The sequence below is a fragment of the Colletotrichum chrysophilum genome (assembly GCF_026319265.1).
Source record: "Colletotrichum chrysophilum strain AFK26 chromosome Unknown scaffold_1, whole genome shotgun sequence".
In the NCBI taxonomy this organism is placed as follows: Eukaryota; Fungi; Ascomycota; class Sordariomycetes; order Glomerellales; family Glomerellaceae; genus Colletotrichum; species Colletotrichum chrysophilum.
Genome location: NW_026517288.1, coordinates 597,673 through 615,541, shown reverse-complemented (window position 1 = coordinate 615,541; position 17,869 = coordinate 597,673). Strand labels below are relative to the sequence as shown.

Genomic DNA, 17,869 nt, shown 5'->3' with positions numbered 1-17,869 from the left:
TGCAGTGCTGTTCAGTAATCCGTGGATCCCTGGAGTTAGTGGGGAACTAATTCCTCATCAACAAGACGTGAGGTCCGTGGTACCTTGATGCTGAGCATGTCGAAACGTTGCCGACTGGCGGATGGTTACGGATGAGCGTAGGCTGCCAGCATTATGTGCCAAATGTATCCTTCGTAAATTTCGAACTCGACATGCCTTAGGGACTGGATCTCCCTGCTCTTGGTCTGGCACCTTCTCCAGCCCAGGTTGCCGGGTGCCCGGCTGGATGCGGCAGAGGCGACGTCGTTGCTTGTCATAGGCCGAACAAGCGATTAAGGAGCCTGCTAACACCAGTAGGAGTCATTTGGAATCGCGCGCTCCAATCATGTCAGTTGATTCTGTCGCTTTTTTTTACTGTGAAGTGACATAGTGTATTAAAGTGTACTTTTTGGAAACTCTGCTAGTATGCGGGCTACCCTTGTAACTACCCCCCTTCCCTTCTCCCTTCCTTTCTCCCTTCCCTTCCCCATTTACTTTTTTTTAGCTTTAATAGTTAAGGAGGATTATAGTAATTACTATAATTACTTTATTTTTATATTTTTTATATTTATCTAGCTTATTAAACTTATCTTAAACCTCTTCTATTTTTTTATTATATTTAAGCTTTTTATAGAGATTTTTCTAGTCCTATTTATAAGTATTAATACTTTTAATATTACTAAATTTAGAGAAAAAGTATATAGTAATTTAGTAAATAAATATTTAGTAGTAATATTTATTCTTAGATTTATCTAAAAACTTAATATTAAAGTTTATATTATTAATATTATTTTAAAGCTCCTATTTATAATTTTTTATAAGAATAATAAATTTAACGTTCTATTTTATTTTCTAGTTTATTAATTTAGTAATAAATATTTTAATAAGTTTAATTATAATAAGTTAATCTTATTAGGGATAGTTAATAAATAGAGGAAGAATAAACCTATATATAAAGGTATTTAGAGGCTATAAGCTATAGTTAGGTTAAACTAATAAAAGAAGTACCTAAAAAGTAAGTATAATATTATTATACTATTTTTACTTACTTCTTTTAAGTTCTTTTTTTTAGTTTTTAGTAAGTATTTACTAAGTCCTTATTATAAAAGGTTTTATACTTTAGACTTATAAGCTTTTTTATTTATTTAACTTCTATTAGCTAAACTATGTTTAGACCTTTTAAGCTAAATATTTAGTCCTTTATAATTATTCCCCTTTTAAATATAACGTGGTTGATAAGCGAGTCGATCAGACAAGCGAGTCGATCACCTTAGCAAAATTATAGTAGGTTGCAGGCGGAAATCCGCTAAGAAAATGTTTAGATGTACTAACAATTTCTTACCAAATTTTCGCGTGCAGCCTACTATAATTTTGCCAAGGTGATCGACTCGCTTATCAACCACGTTATATTATATTAATATTTAAATTTTTTAGTATAAAATCTTTATTAAGCTTATAGTATTTAGATATTTAATTATTACTAAAAATTAAGTTATTTTAGTTATTTAATATATAACTATTAAGATTATATTATATATGATTTTATTATCTTAATAACTCTTTAGTAAATTAATTAAGAAGTCTAAAGAAATTTATTAAAATAAGTATATTAGTAGTTCTAATATTTATAGTAACCTATATAATTTATATTACAATATATATACTTCTTAATAATATAAATACTTAGTAACATACTACTATATATCCTCTATTAAATATAGTTAGTAAAACTTTTATAAAATTAGTTCTATTATTTTATTTATTTTTATATATTGTAATTTAAATATATTATAGTAGTGTTTTAGGATTTTATAATAAAGAGATCTCTTTTCTAAAATAATTAATCTTCTTTAAACTAAAAGATATTATTCTTATTAAGTTAGTATTTTTAGTATTCTTTGGTATTTTAATAAACTTTAGTTATAAGTTCTCTATAGAAGTAGTTTTTAATTTATAATCTTTTAACTATCTACTTAAGATTTATACTTAATTATAATATATATACTATTTTATGCTAAATAAACTTCTTTATCATAGTATATACAATATATTACTTTAGTATAGTAATTTTAACTTTTTTTAAGTTTTCTAATATGTTACTATCCTCTTATAAAATAGTTAATATAATACTTATATATAATGTTTAATAAATAGAAATACTAATATATATATTTTAATATAGTAAATTATTAATATTTTTATAAAGTAATATTAACTTAAAAATAAGGATTCTTTAATTTTAGAATTGATTTTCTAATAAAGTTCTTAAATATTTTACTAAATAACTTAAATATAAGTTTATATAATAGCTATAATCTTTTTAAATTTAGTAATATATTAGTAATTTATTACTAAAAACTAGCTAATAAGTTTTAGCTTCTTTTTAAAAATAAAAAGTATATTATTTATTTTAGAGTTTTTTATTATATAGTTAAATCTTATAATAATCTATTTATTAGATTAATAACTTCTAATTTATATTAGATTTTAAAGTTAAATATAAATAAATAGTAAACTTACTAAGTAAACATTCTATAAATATTCTATATAAATATAATAAATACTCTTTTTAATACTATATAGTTTATAAATATTAAGGATTTTTTTAAAAAGCTTTTATAGATATTATATTTAGTAATTTAAATCTTTTATAATGATAAGAAGTTTTTATTACTTTATAGCTTAATACTTTTTTATATTTGAAGGCTTTTTTTTAACTAAAAAGCCATTGAATATTAAATAATATTATATCTCTATAAGAATATATTAGATATTACTTAAATAGATATATTAATTTTAACTTCAATCTTTAGTATTAAGTTGTAATATTCTAGTATTAAAGCTTTAATAAATACTCTCTAAAGTCTTTTAAATATAGTTTATATCTCTTTTATCTAAATAAAAACTTCTAACTTTATATTATTTTAGCCTCTCTTAAGTATACTATTTATAGAAATATAATATAAGAATATCTTATAATAAGTTTATAATAGAAATTATAAAAATTATAAAAATTATAAAAATTAAAAAAAACTTAAATATCTTAAAAGGATTTTAATATTAACTATTTAGTAACTATTTAAACTTAATTTAAGTTTATCTTAATATTATTTTAAATAATATAAAACTTAAGGAAATTTATTTCTATTTAATAGAAGTTATAGTTTTTTAGTTTTATAAATAGTTTAATAGCTTTTAAGTAGCATAAAATTATATGTAAGTTTTTTTATGTATTATTTTTTAATATCTAAATAAATTAAGATATTATTTAAGTATATAATATAATGAGTATTTAGAAAGTTAGTAAATATTTAGTAAATAAATATTTAGAAAGTTATTAAAGTATTAATAAGCTTAAATAGTATTATTATGTACTTAAAATACTTGTATTAAGTTTTAAATATAGTTTTTTATCTATTTACTTTATTGATTATAATTCTATAATAAGTTTTACTTAAATTAATTTTTAAAATAAACTTTATATTAATAAGCTTATTTAAAAACTTATTAATTAGTAATAAAAATATTAACTCTTTACTATAATTGCATTTAGTTCTTTATAATCTATATATAGCTATAAATTATTATCTTTTTTAAATATAAATAAGATTAATACTTCTATAAAGCTAGTTAAATAATAGATATATCTAATTACTTTTATTTCCTAAATATACTTAATACAAGTTTATAGTTATTCTATTAATACAAGATATGTTAACTTATATAGAAGTTTCTTATTAAGTTTTACCTTAATATAATATATTACTCTTTTTAGTTTAAAGATCTTTTTTATATTTTCTTTATTAAAAATATTAATAAAAACTTGAAGTTTTTTAAAGATTTTCTTTTTATATTTATTCTCTAATAAGCTTTTATTTAAAATATTAAAAATTTTTTTATTTAAAACTAAAGCTCCTATTGAGTATATTATATAAACTTTTTAGCTATGTTTTATAATTTCTCATATTATTACTTCTAGCTTAATAAGTAAAATATAGTTATATAATTAAGTATAAATATAAGTATTTACATAAAAACTTTCTTTATTTATTAAGTTATTAAATAAAAAGATATTTCTTACTTTTTTAAGATATAAACTAATTATGAATACTTAGTAAATTCTTTATAAATAGTTTTAGTTATTCATCAAGAAAAATATAAGTTAGTAAACTTTATTAATAAGTATAAATCTTTTTTTAGAAGTCTATTAATTTTAAAGTTATAATATCAATAGCTTCTTTTAATAAACGTTCTTTAATAAAGTTTTTTATATAAAGTTAACTATGATATAAATATCTATATTAATTACTAATTTAACTTTATTATATACTTAAAATATTATTACTTAACTTTTAATAATTTAGTTTATGAAAACTAAAGTAATTTCTAATATAATACTTTTTAAAATTACTTCTATATTTATTTATTTCTTAAGTTTTTAGTATGAATTATATAAAAAACTATAATAATATTAATTGTATTCCTTTTTAAGTTTAAGTCTTAATTATTACTTATAAACTATATATAATATTGAATATAATTAAAAGAAATATACTTATATTTCTTATAATTATAATATTAACTTCTTTCAAGATTAAATAGCTTATTATTAAAGTTAAATATTATATAGAAGTTTATCAAATACTTATTTTAAAATAAGGTTTTTAAATAATACTTTTTTAAGTTTATTAATTAAAAAAGTTATAAACTATTTTTATAAAAATAATCTAAAAAGCTTAAATATAGTTATTTATATAACTTAGAATAGTTAATAAGCTTTCTTATATATTTCTTTTTTATAATTTCTTATGATCTCAATATATATAAAGTAATAATATATATATTAACATATTTAATATCTTATTTAAAAAGTTTATTTTTTAAAATTCTAATAAAGCTTTAAAAATATATAAGCTTTTATATTACTTATATTTAGTTTATTAAAAGTTTAGTTCATAAACTCTTAATAAGCTTAATGTATAATAAGCTTTTTATTATTTTTCTAATAATACTATTTTAAAGTATTATAGTAGTTTTATTCTTAAAACTTAAGTATTATATACTACTTTCTTATAAAGATCTTAAAATCTTTCTATATAAAGTTAACTTACTTCTTTAATATATCTATAGGTATTTATTAATAAGTTTATTATTCTATTTATAAAGTATATTTTATTATACTTAAAACTTATTAAATATATTGGCTATTAGAGTAGCTAAAATAATACTTATAAACCTCTTTTATTATAATAAGCTAATCTTCTCTTTATATTGATAGATTTACTAATAAAATAAACTATATTATAGTTTAAAAGCTTTTTATAAACTTTAAGCAATTATTTAGTAAGTACTTAGTTACTTACTATAATAATAATTAGCTTATTTTAGTTAGCTATTATAGTTATAATCTATCATATTAACGCTTAGCTAGTTATTTTATTTAGCTTTTTAGTTTAAGCTAGCTTATTAGCTATAGCTATAAATATTTAGCTTTATAACCTATTTAATCTATAAAGAGGGGTTTTATATTCTTTATTCTCTTATATATACTTATTACTGAGTTAGTAAGTATTTAGTATAAATAGCTTATTTTCTTTAAAGTTTTTAGCTTTACTTAAAATATAGTTTCTTATTTCTCTTTATTAACTTATATTATCCTCTAATTATTTATTAAAGTTCTTTTCTTTATATAAACTTATATAAACTATCTTACTTAGTATTTAATAAGTATTAAGTATAAATTCTTTAGCTTAATTAGTAAGTATTACTTAGGTATATAATATTATTATTATTACTAATCTTTTTAAAGTAGAATAAAAATAAAAGAATTATAAAAGTATTTAAGAGCTATAAGCTATAGTTAAGTTAAACTAATAAAAAAAGTATCTAAAAAGTAAATATAATATTACTATATTACTTTTACTTACTTCTTCTAAGTTCCTTATTTTTAGCTTTTAGTAAGTAATTACTAAGTCCTTACTATAGAGGGTTTTATACCTTAGATTTATAAGCCTTTCTATCTATTTAGCCTCTACTAGTTAAGCTATCCTTAGGCCCTTTAAGCTAGGTATCTAGTCCTTTATACTATATTCTTGCTCTTATATAATCTTATATAGCAAGTTATTTATAGGTTATTAAGGTTATTAATAATATTCTTATAAACCTAGATCAAAGCTTTCTTAGTTATTATAAATAGTATTATAATATATAGTAGGCATCTATTAAAGTATAAACAGAATTTTTATAGTATAGCGTAAACCTCTATAATTGGATGTGGCTGGGCTTAAAGGGTAGAAGATAATTCTGTGGCTTTTTCAGCCACCAACTGGGAGTCGCATTGGCCGTGGCTGAACCCATTCCGGCCGTTCAGTGATTTTTCCGCGCCAAAAGACTGGACGCCTAAGTTGACAACACCGTCTAGAGCGTTCCATTCGTATGCGTTTCGTAAGACGCAGTAACCCTGGTGGGCCAATCCGAGTATCAATTCGTGCGGCGACTGATTATAATATGGCGTACGAGGCTTGCGAGGGTAGTTTCCAGGAAGATGGAGTGTTTGAGATTGAAGACTGGGTATGGAGGTTGTAGTGCAGCAAAAACATGCCCGCCAAGACCGCGGAAGTCTTCCCAAGGTCGACTGGACTGTGACCAATGTGATATGTGACCAAAATGCATGCGAGTGATGATACACGGGCATTTTCAGCAGAGCAGTTCTGCGACGGATAGCGCTCGCTGACTATGCAGGCCAGTGATGGAAACCAGATGGTCCAGTCCATTAGCGTTGCCCGTGATCGATATCTCCCGATATGGAAATGCCGAATAGTAGCGGGTGTCCTGTTAGAAACAACGATCCATAGCTTCGGAACAGTTGTGGGCGACATAATGGGAAGCAAAGCGGACGGCAAGCATGCTCGAACTCGACGTTGAATGAGAGTGCGCAGCTTCGAGTCGGCGAGAAGAGGTATGCGGCTCCGTAACTCAAAAATTTTAAACGTCCACAAGTCCATAACGGTTTAAGCATGGGAAAGTGGTGTTGCTCGTGAATGCCATGTCTTTGCGTTGCTTGCTTTTGCTGTGGTACTGCCAACGGGTGTGGAATCATTCCTGAGGGGTAACCGCGAACCAGTGTGATTAGTATCGCCGATCCCACCCTGAATATATCTGCATAGGCTGCATAACCCGTCATATCTGGTCAAGTCGTTATGTATCGCCTGTAACGAGCTGTTCTCGAGTACTGGTGTGGTGTTGTGAGCTGAGAAAGTCCTACCCAGTTGACGATATGGTTACGTTGCCAACAACCAGACAACTTGGAGCTGTACTTGCTTGACTTGTCGCAGATCAGATTCCTGGTAAAAGAAAATGATCATCGCGGATAGTTGCAGACACAGGAGGCCAGTAAGCGAGCTTGATTTGTCTGCAACTCAATAGCAGTAAGGCCGAAGGGTGGAACGCGCAATGGCGCGGCAGTAGGGTGGCCATCCGGCGATGGGTCTCTGCCATGTAAACGAGACCCCTTGCGTGCACATTAATCCATTCCAGCCATAGTGTCTGAATAATAGCCACGCACAATACATATGCCAAACCGAACCGCGAATGAAGGCGTTGACAATCATACACTGTCACCGTTTGAAACATTGGCGAAGTGCGCCTCGGAATATCGCCGAGGCGAAAATAATATGAAAAGAGGACGATTGGGACGTTGATTTCGCCTGCAGTTGCCCACATTGATGACGGTGGGACGACGTCCCATGGGATTCATTGACCCAATGTCGAGAAAATTTTCGACGATAAACCCGATGCGCGGCGTCAGATTGCATTGTTATCGTCGTGCAGCTATGGGCCGGATCAGACCGCGTATATTTGCAGTTTGTAGGAGACTGTTATTCCCTCTTTGCAACGTAAAGGGCAGCGTCGGGCAACCGAAGCTGCGATTCTTATGGAGGTAAACAACAGAGCCAATCTGAGATCCATGGTCGAACAGAGGCCCCGACAGATCGCAAGGCCAGGTGGAGGAGAGGGGCCACCGGGGACCACCGGAGACGGCACACCCCTGGATTCCGATTACGATGTGAGTTGCGAAAGCGCTGCAGGCTGCACTCTGCCTTCTTTTCCCCCTGCTTTTGCAGCAGCTCGGAGGTTTTGATGCAGAAGGACTTTTCCAAGGTGCCATCAGTCGACTCCGGCCGCCGTTCCCACCCGCCGTGGATCCCGTGTAGCGCAAGGTGAATCCAGCCTTGGACGGCCAACACCGTAACCGTAAGCGATCCATTGGTCCGTCCGGTGAGGAAAAAGAGACTTTGCAGTGCCAACTGGTGGTGGTAAACGTAGGTGCAGCCGGACATCCAAGAGACGGAATGCCATATGAGGTCCCCAACTCTGGCTGCTATATATTCCAAGAACCGCACGGGTCCATTGAGGTTGTTGAAAGGCGAAGAAATGGGCATGGAATCATTCGCTCTCAGTGCCCTTCTCTGCCGAGCTGTTGCCGGGGTTTACGGACGGACGACAGGAAGGGACCCCGGGTAGGTGGCCGGCTCTGTAGTGATGCCAAGTAGGAGGGTGGTATAGTGACAGTTCGGTTGAGGAGGCAGAGGTCGAGACTCCAAAACGGACAGGCAAAAAGGGCATTGTTGCGAGCTGTCAAACACCAATGGCGCCGGGGTGGGTGCGAGGGTGAGGTGACAGTGACAGACGGGTTTGACGGGCACGGTTGACGGGCAGTGGGGAATACGCCACGCAGCCTCGTGGTGGTGACGGGAGTTGGGAAATGAGGCGGGAGGCGGAAGGCGGGCGTGATACGAGGCGCTTAACAGGAGGAGGCAGCGTATACCCCTGGCCTGGCCGGTCGAGGGCTTCCGTTGAAGGCGACTCGAGGTGGACGAAGGTACCGATCGTCAGTCAAGATGGTGCCTTAACTCGGTCCTGAACTGAGGCTTTCGGTTTCGAGGCGGCGAGGCAGTGGCGGAAGGCAGGGCTGGTGAGCCTTAATGGCCAGCCTATGGCGATGATCACCCAGAGAGCGTAGCTCCTTGCACCTGGTTGGCAGCGCCAGGAGGGCCCAATGCCAAATGGTGACAAACACACAAGAAGTGTGTTTGTCGTTTGGCAGGCAAACAGCGGCAGACGCCAGATTGGGAAGTGCGGCTTGTGTATTCTGCGGGTGGTGCAATTTCTTTAGGACGAAAATAAGTGCTGACGGTTTGAGGTTCCGACTTCATCCTTGAACGGGCCAACGAGCAAACGGAAGATTGCCCAAGGGACCTGGGGGACTTGGGGACCAGCCCGAGGAACTGGCACTGCAGCAACGCAGAAAGAGACGACGGGATGTGTCTGGCTGCTGCCGGCTGCTGCTGGTATTGCTTCTGCTGCTGGCGACGCCTGAAATTGAGAACTGGTGGTCAAGGTTGCGAGAGGATTCCCGGGTGTGGCTTTCGACATAGCCATTGCTGCATATTGCACAGGTAGGTAGGTAGGTCGGTATGAAGGTGTGAGGATAGACGTTCGCCAGGCAAGTGCAATGAGAACTGGATGAGATGGGAAGTACCGTAGGTAGGTCCGTCCGTAGGGGACCGTAGGACCTGGAACTGGAGCTGGGCGGGAGCTTGGGGCAGAACTCGACCCGGCACCGGCACCTCAGGGGCGTGCAACGACACCCGCGTGCCTTCCCTTCCTTGCGCAGTGCCTGAGGACGGTACGTATCTAGATTCGACCTCGTCTACCAGGTGGAGTACGTACCCAGAAATCTTCCCATTCCCCACTCACAGCAGCTGCAGGCGGGTATCCACTGCATCTGGGTGCACCTCTGGGCAAGCAGGTACGTACCGCTGCGTCTGCGTCTGCGTCTGCGACTGTCTGCGCCTGCGGTGCCTTGCACCTCGCACCTCGCACTCGACCACTTCCCACCCCATCACCATCACCTTCAACTCCATCGACATTTTACCTGCCACACCCCTCCCCTTCCTCTCTTGGGTGCCAATGGGATTTCCAGTCCCTCCCTGCCGTCAGTCCCGCCCGCCTGCACCAAAAATTAAGAACCCAGCGGTCAGGGAACCCCTTGCCGTGATATCCTGGTCCTCTGCTTCTCCGTCGTCCATGTCTGACTTTGCTAGACATTTTTACTGCGCATACAAGAGACACTCTGGAAACCCATGTTCACGCCTTCAACTTGGCCTTTGGCCAACTGTTGCGTTAGGCTGTTAGACTGCTGCCGAGTCCTCACCTCGGCGCTGCCCTGTCTTCCTCTACGAACCTTACCTCATGGAGACTCCTGCTTGCTATCCGACCAGCATCTTTGCAGCTCATCCTGCTGGCTGACCAACACAGCCTTCTGCTGGATTGCCATGGGCATCAACACCGTCATCGCCATCACCGATCGACCTCACCCGTGACCTAACCTCCGCCCTACGTACGAAGACACGCCTTGTCAACCATATTATCTCCACCCCAGCTCGATTTACTGGCTGTACGATGCCCTCGCGTCCTGTCAGGTACGGGAAACCACCAAGACACCATCACTCTTCATCATCCTAGGCACTATCCAGATGACCATCTCAGTGCCAGACTGCCCTGGCTGGTGCGTGGCGCGCATTTCTCCATCGTCCAAAGCCTCTTGGTATTGCGTGTCTATCAGGATCGATATCTCTCTCTCTCTCTCTATCTCTTCTCACATTGTCTTGACGCCTTTAGAAAGTCCCTCTGCTACCTTCCCCTGCCTCGCCTTGCCGTCCGGCTGCAACATCAGAGCTCCCGGCGATCCTAGCCTGCGACTAAAAGCAATCATGGCACCCCATTTGGGCGAGATCTGGCCTTCACCCAAGTGGGATGTCACTATGGCGCACCTCGAAGAAGAATAAGCAAAGAGGCTTCGAGCCCACGGCAACCAAGCAAAACTCCAGAACCGACCAGAGATGCACAGGGCTCTCTTTATTTGAAAAATCCTGAACATGCTTGTTTCAAACTCTCACCACCCGGCTGCCAATCCTCATCCCCCGCGTCGTAGTGATCGGACGGGTATCGAAATCACGAGAACTCGACTGTCGTCGTCTGTAGACGCTGTTCGAGGTACAAACACGAATACCAGTCCCCTGTTCCCCTGATCCAAGCTTAAGCCAAGTGGCCAGCTCTCTCCAGTACAGCCCATGTTTACAGAATGTCTCATTCCTTTACTTGAGAACCCGAGGTGGCCAGATCGACTGCTTTTCCCCTCAGTTCGATCAGTCCGAGAATCGTCCTTCTACCTAAGCTGGGACGGCGGATTGGTTATTGGGTTTTCGTCCTCAGCTCCTCTGGGAACGCCAGTCGCCGTTCGCCGCCGCCTCCACCATCTATGGACTTGAGCAGTCAGTCTATTAGCCTCTCTCTCTCTCTCAGAGACATGAGTGCATCCCACACTACCTATTGCCTTACACTAGTCGCAGGCATGGACATGACGCCTCTCACACCACTCCCACCCCCAAGACCATGACCTACCCCTCCCCTCCCCTCCCGTCTTTCGCCCACCCTGGACGACAAGGACTTGAGCTCGTCTACGAGTACCTCGACAGGGCCTTGACCCGCCCAGCGCCCATGCAGTCTCCCCCCTACCCCGGCTTTCTGGATGTCCTCCGTCTTGCTAGTTGTAGTGGGGGTCGATTTCCACCAAACCTCCATGTTCTTGTTCTGGCCGTCAACTATTCTTTTTCTCAAGCAGCCCACTCTTTGGGTCCTGCTGGTCTCGCTTTCGATGCATGTATATTTAGTGCTAAGATCTCCGGGAACCCAATCTAGTCGATTGGCTTCGGAATACAATCTGACCCTAGCAGCACATCAACCCATCCCCTCCGGAGCGTGTATACGTCCTTCTGCCTTCCCAGGTCTATAACTACATACATCCTCCTTTCTTTCTCCAGCCCACGAGATCACGAACCTTGATTTCTCGAGTCATCATCTTTCTACTCTATTCACTCCTTCCTTTTGATATATTCCACCGACTCACCCTCCTTGTCTGCTCCTCATCCTTCTCTTGACCCAGACCAGGAATTATTCAACTTGACACCGTCCACCATCACCTCAACCAGCAAATCAGTAAACATCCTGTGCCATATCACCACGCCATAACCGCCTGGCTTCATCCCAATGGCCCTCACGGAATCACCAGCCGCACCCCAGGCTTGGGGCCGTTGGCAGCAGCATCATGCTGCCAACGAATACGCTATGATGGATAATTCGAACTTTGTGCCCTACGATGCGAGGGCGGCAACGACTGCCCCAATGAACGGCGCCATCATGGCCCCTCAGTACATGGTCGGAAACCATTACGGCGTTGCTTCTATGCCTAACATGGGACACCCGTGCCCGACTCAGAACCACTTCGCTTACGCCCAATACGACTCCCCTCCTACCAACATGAACATGCCTTTCCGACTTCCCGCGCAGCAGGAGCGCCAGATGATGCCTATTGCGGCACCTGAGCATGAGGTTCCTCGCGCCAGCTCCTACCCTCAGGAGAGCCCTTCGGCCCAGAACGACCGCCACCGCAGCCCTTCAACCAAGAGCGAGACGAAACTGAGCAACCCGAAGACACCTCACCCCCTCAACACCAAGGACATCAAGTACAACAAGCCCACCAGTGCCGAGACGGTCAACTTCACTACTGCCATTGACACTCTCATGAAGGCGATCCAGAAGAGAAACGACTCGGAAGACATCGTGAAGGGCGTGCCTGAGATCGAGAAGGTTGTCAAGCCTGAGCCCAGATCTCCTCGTCCCCGGCCTGCACCCCAACCCACAGTTCAGGTACGTCTCAGAAAGATCGAATAATTTCAACACTTTCTGACTTTCAACAGGTTGTGACACAGGTCGAGACTCCCACAGAGTCGTCGGATGCGCCGAAGCCCAAGAAGTACATTTGCGACGTGGATGGCTGTGGCAAGAGTTTCTACCAAAGCACTCATCTCGATACCCACAAGCGCGCCCACACCGGAGAAAAGCCTTACGTAGGTGCTCATTGCTCTCTAGCTATCCGCTTCATCCTAATCCATCATAGGCATGCAACTGGCCGCGATGCGGACGCACGTTCTCGCAGCCCGGGAACCTGAAGGTGAGACTCTTTCGTGTACGACCAAACGACACTAACTGACTCCCAAAAGACACACATGCGCCGTCACACTGGCGAGAAGCCCTTCCGCTGCGAGCAGTGCAGCAAGGTTTTCGCTCAGCGCGGCAACCTGCAGACGCACATGGCTACCCACACCAATGCCAAGCCCTTCGTTTGCAAGCTTGACCAGTGCAACAAGATGTTCACACAGAGAGGCAACCTCAAGGTATGCAATCCTTTGGAGATGTCAGGAACAGCTTCTAATCAATGAACAGAACCACCAAAACAAGTATCACGAGAAGACGCTCATGGAGCTGACCGACTGGATCGTTTCCCTCTCTGATATCGATGGCCTCTCTGACGAGGACCGAGAGATGTACTGGTACTTCGCCAACCTTTACAAGAATAGCAATAAGGGTATCAAGGGTCGCGGCAAGGACCGCAGGGTTAGCAACGCCAACCGCGTTTCCAAGTCCCGAACCGCCCCTTCATCTTATCCCGTCAAGCGGGTTCCCGGCCCTACCAGCCTGGCAGCATACAGCTCCAAGCGCCTTCCTCCTCCGGAGCAATACGTGCACCACCACCAGCACGGCTACGACGTTTACGACACCGACATGGACCAGTCCTCGAGCGCCAGCAGCCCCAGGTACGACGGTCTTCCTCCCGCCTACCGCGACCGCATGTACACGCAATCCACCCACGCGATGTACTGAGTCCCGCACTGGCGGGAGCGTCACACGGCAATACGGCTTCTCGAATGAATAAACGGAAATGATTCAACAAGGGAGATACCACGGGAACGGTACGGAGTCAAAAGATGAGAAAAGCAACGAGACAACCTGCCACATTCGGAAAAGAAAAAAGACCACAGGCGCATCTAGGTGACGGGGAAGATTTCCTCAACGGCACACTTCGGAAAAGAAGCGTGATTTTCATTATTGGTAATTCTTGGGATGGGAGGTTGTCTGAATATTTGTTTCCTGTCTATTTCTTTGGCGTCATGTATCTTCACGCTTTCCCTCTTTGCCCTCTCCTCGAGAGCGGCGCACGTCTTACTTTTTCCCTTCGATCATCTACTTTTGCGGTCAAGGTTGTATTTTCATCATCGGAGAGTGTACGAAGGTGCAGAACGTGGCTGTCGAGCGGTTCATCATTCTTTTCTTTCTGACAATCTTTCCACTGAAAACATGGTCTATACCTTTTTCTCTCTCTTTTACAAACGTTATTTATACGGAGTGGACATATTTTTACGGGTCACGACTGTGAAAGGAAAATGGAGGGGATTGCATCACGGGAGTTATTAGACAACCACGGGATCGGGATGAGTGTGATTTGACGGTCAACGGTGTACTGGGAGGGCATTCGCATCAGAGTTACTAGACTCTACAGAGATACCCTTGGGAAAGATGCATGGCGGGCGGACGCCAGGAAACGGGGATCGGACAGCGTGGCAACACGAGGGGGACTCGAGGAGTTGGTTCAAGCGTTGAAATTTTCTGTTTGTTATTTTATATCTTCCCCAGTCATTTCCCGTTTGTTATGCGAACGATTGGACCGATAGGAAGGATCCCGAGATCATGCACCCCTTGCTTGCGGCGGCGGACGCATGACATGTACGTACGAGAATTAAGGATTATTGATACCTACCAACCACATAAAGACATACATGATTACTATTTGAAAAGATGCTTGAACAGACCTTTCTCAAACGGGACAAGAGGATTCGATACTTGGGCTGCAATGCAGGTCTTTACGCTGGCCAGCTACATGTCTCGCCCCAAATCCTGTGTGATGTCGGCTCGCCGGGTAGCTGGGGACAATCCGGAGGCCCCCTCCGCCATCTTCACGCCAACACGACACGTTAGTGACGGTATAGACTTGGCCCTTGGAGAGTCAATGGAGGTGCCTTTCTTGCTCACTTGCTCTCACATCACAGACTAAGCCTTACCGAATCAAAGCCGAAAAACTACGACTACATCGGGAAAAGAGCCCTTGATGCGCTGTGGCAAAGAAGCGGTCTGCGGCTGCACGACACAACACTCCCGCACTTTGGTGTTTTTTTGCGCAGGCAAGAGGAGAAAATCTCCCCCAGAGGCTGGTTGGCATAGGTCGGAGATTGCATGATGATGGCATTGGCTGCTGTGTGGCTGAGGATAGCCGCGCTTCTAACTGGTCCTGGTCCCTGATCCAGACTGGCTGGGGTTGGAAGCGTTGGTGATGGTGGTGAAGGGGAGGGGGGAGTGCACATCGGACTGTGAGTGCGACCAGAGGGGGCCCAGCCAGCCTGGCGGAGAAGGGAGTGCTTTCTGCACATCCTGCGCGGGAGACGAAAAAAAACAAACGAAAACGCAGGGGAGGGGTGCTGGTGGGAGGGGGAGGTGTGCTGCTGCGTGTTGCATGTCCTGCAATGGAAGGCCAGCCTGTTTGTATTGGATGCTGCAGGATGTTGGATGAACCCCCACATACCTAGTCAGGTACATCCGTACATGGCCGGCCATTTTCTTTTCGTTTGCTTTTTTTCCTACCCGCCTCCGGGGGGCATCTTTGGGGTAGTAGCAGTAGGAGATTAGACGCGGGAGTGTGTGTGTGCAAATTAGAACGGTAGGTTGTCTCGGTGTGCCTGAAGAGAAGGGGATTAATGAGAGACATTTTTCTACCCGTCCTCGATGCTACTGTGCTGTGTGCTCTTGGCTCTTCTAATTCCCGAAGGCAATTAATCAAACGAAAGAAAATAATCCCCGTTCCCCACGCACGCACGTAACTAACAACTGCCGCAGGCCATGTGGTGTGCCCTCTGGTTTTTCTGTGTGTGATTTGCACGGGTTTCGCACGAATGCGACGTCACGGAACTGAACCCTGCAGCGTAGGAAGACGAAGGGGAGAGAGCAGGTGGGCGAGGATGGGACATGCTTGAGCGGGAAACTCCACGCGCCTGTTGGAGCCTGATACTAATGCTGCCGGTGCCGCTGATGGCTATTTGTGTTTATCACTCTGTGTCTCACCGAGAGTCACCGCGAAATATTGATCATGAGGACTGGTCTCTTGGGCATCAGCGCCCCGGTCTGGCCCCCCTCTCTAACCCGGAGAGCAATGGTTCCTGGCTTAAGATAGGCACGTATATGCAGCATGCAGACTGTAGCAGGAGGAGCATCGTGTTTTTTTGAGGCCAGAGACTTGTTGGATGAGGGGGATACCAAGGGGAGGGGGCCAGAGGAGGATGGATGACGCGACCGGGCCGCGGTCATTGGTCGCCAGCCTCGGTGTGGAATAGAGCACCGCGGTTGAAGGAGTCTTTGCGCAGGAACATGGTGGCGGGTGTATTGCGGGATGAGCATCCGTTCATCCTAGGCGTTGGGGTTTCGGATTTTGCATTTGGCATTGCCCTCTGGTCCTTGTCGGTGATGCCGACGTTATGGGAACCCCTCTCCACGTGCGTTCTTGACAAGACTGAAAAAGCAAAACGGCAAGGGACTCTGAAAATAAACAGATAACGAGATGCTAGCCTACTCGGGGCACTGTCGAAATACGAAGGGGGAAAAGTGCCTAAATCGAATGCGAATGTGCCCAAGAAAAAATCCGCATCAACCGTCGTCATCGATAGTTGGATCCCGTCCGGTGTTGGTCCGGATATTAGAGAGTGAGAGTCGGGATGGCAGGATAACTTGCCACATGCCAAGTCTGAAACGCGCGGCAGCGGGTTCGGATAAAGATCAATGCTGAGGTAATGTAACGGTTACGGATGCAAGAAATGCAGCGTTAGGCGAAAGAAAAAATATTTCGTCCCAAGTTCCTAAACGTCCATTGTTAAAGGTTGCAAGCGGGAAGGCCCGCGATGGAGATCCTCGGTGTGTGGGGTGTGGTTGCTTTACGTCCCAGATTGAGTTTCGCTAGTGTCAAAAGGCAAAACGGCGACGTTGGAGGTTGATCCAACCTCCGTTCTAGAGAGAACCGTAAACCGTATTCAAAGATTCAATGCTTTGTTCTACTTCATGTGTGATTACTGAGGCCGTATCCATCCTAAATCAAACCCCGTTAGGTTTTGATTTTGTGCAGACAGCGTCTTTGACAACCGATCATGGAGGGTTTGACAAGGGTTAGGGTTAACTGATAACACAGAGGCAAAAGGAGTTGTTGAGTTGTTGTTGAATCTACACCCGGAGAAATGCAACGCTAAAACACATCAGATGATCCATCAGTGAGATATGACTACGTCAAACTGATGCTTTGCAGTAGTGGAGCTCAAGCTACACACCCGGTATCACAACTCACCACTCGAGGTGTTCAACCGATAAGTCTCCAGTAATTGTGTCAGTAATGAGAAGCGATCATGCCCGTTCAGTTCACTCGGAAACATGAACATGCAATGCACGATGACTTACGGCACTGAAAATTCCAACTGCTACTCCGGCGGGGGGTAAATCTAACTCTGTCACTTATTCTAAAGTCAAGTCACATCTTCCAGACACACAGTACAAAGCGATCTGAGAGAACAGACCTTTGATGTTCAGTAACGCAAACTTTAAACTTAAAATCAACTACCTCTCCGTTGTCTGACTTATTTGAGCAGATTACAGGTCTTTCTTTCGCTAAGCCATTTTCAACCTTCCCTCTTCGCAAGGTCATTCTGAGGGCATTCTTTCAGGTCATCTATGATGCTTGGATACTCAACCAAAGTTTGAATGGAGTACTCTGTGCATTTACATGATGATAGAAAATCACGAAGACCACTCACCTGATTCAACTACAGTCATATTGTATTGTTTGAGAAGACCAATAAGT

At 41.0% G+C, this 17,869-nt stretch overlaps 1 protein-coding gene across 1 annotated transcript; it reads left to right on the top strand.

Moving 5' to 3' along the window:
• Window positions 1-12,129: 12,129 nt before the first annotated feature.
• Window positions 12,130-13,803, top strand: COL26b_000165 (uncharacterized protein; the record flags this gene model as incomplete). Its single annotated transcript, XM_053173135.1, has 5 exons — window positions 12,130-12,789; window positions 12,840-12,989; window positions 13,040-13,093; window positions 13,143-13,316; window positions 13,366-13,803. 5 exons carry the CDS (start codon window positions 12,130-12,132, stop codon window positions 13,801-13,803), a joined length of 1,476 nt encoding a protein of 491 aa, XP_053042841.1.
• Between the last annotated feature and the right edge of the window lie 4,066 nt (window positions 13,804-17,869).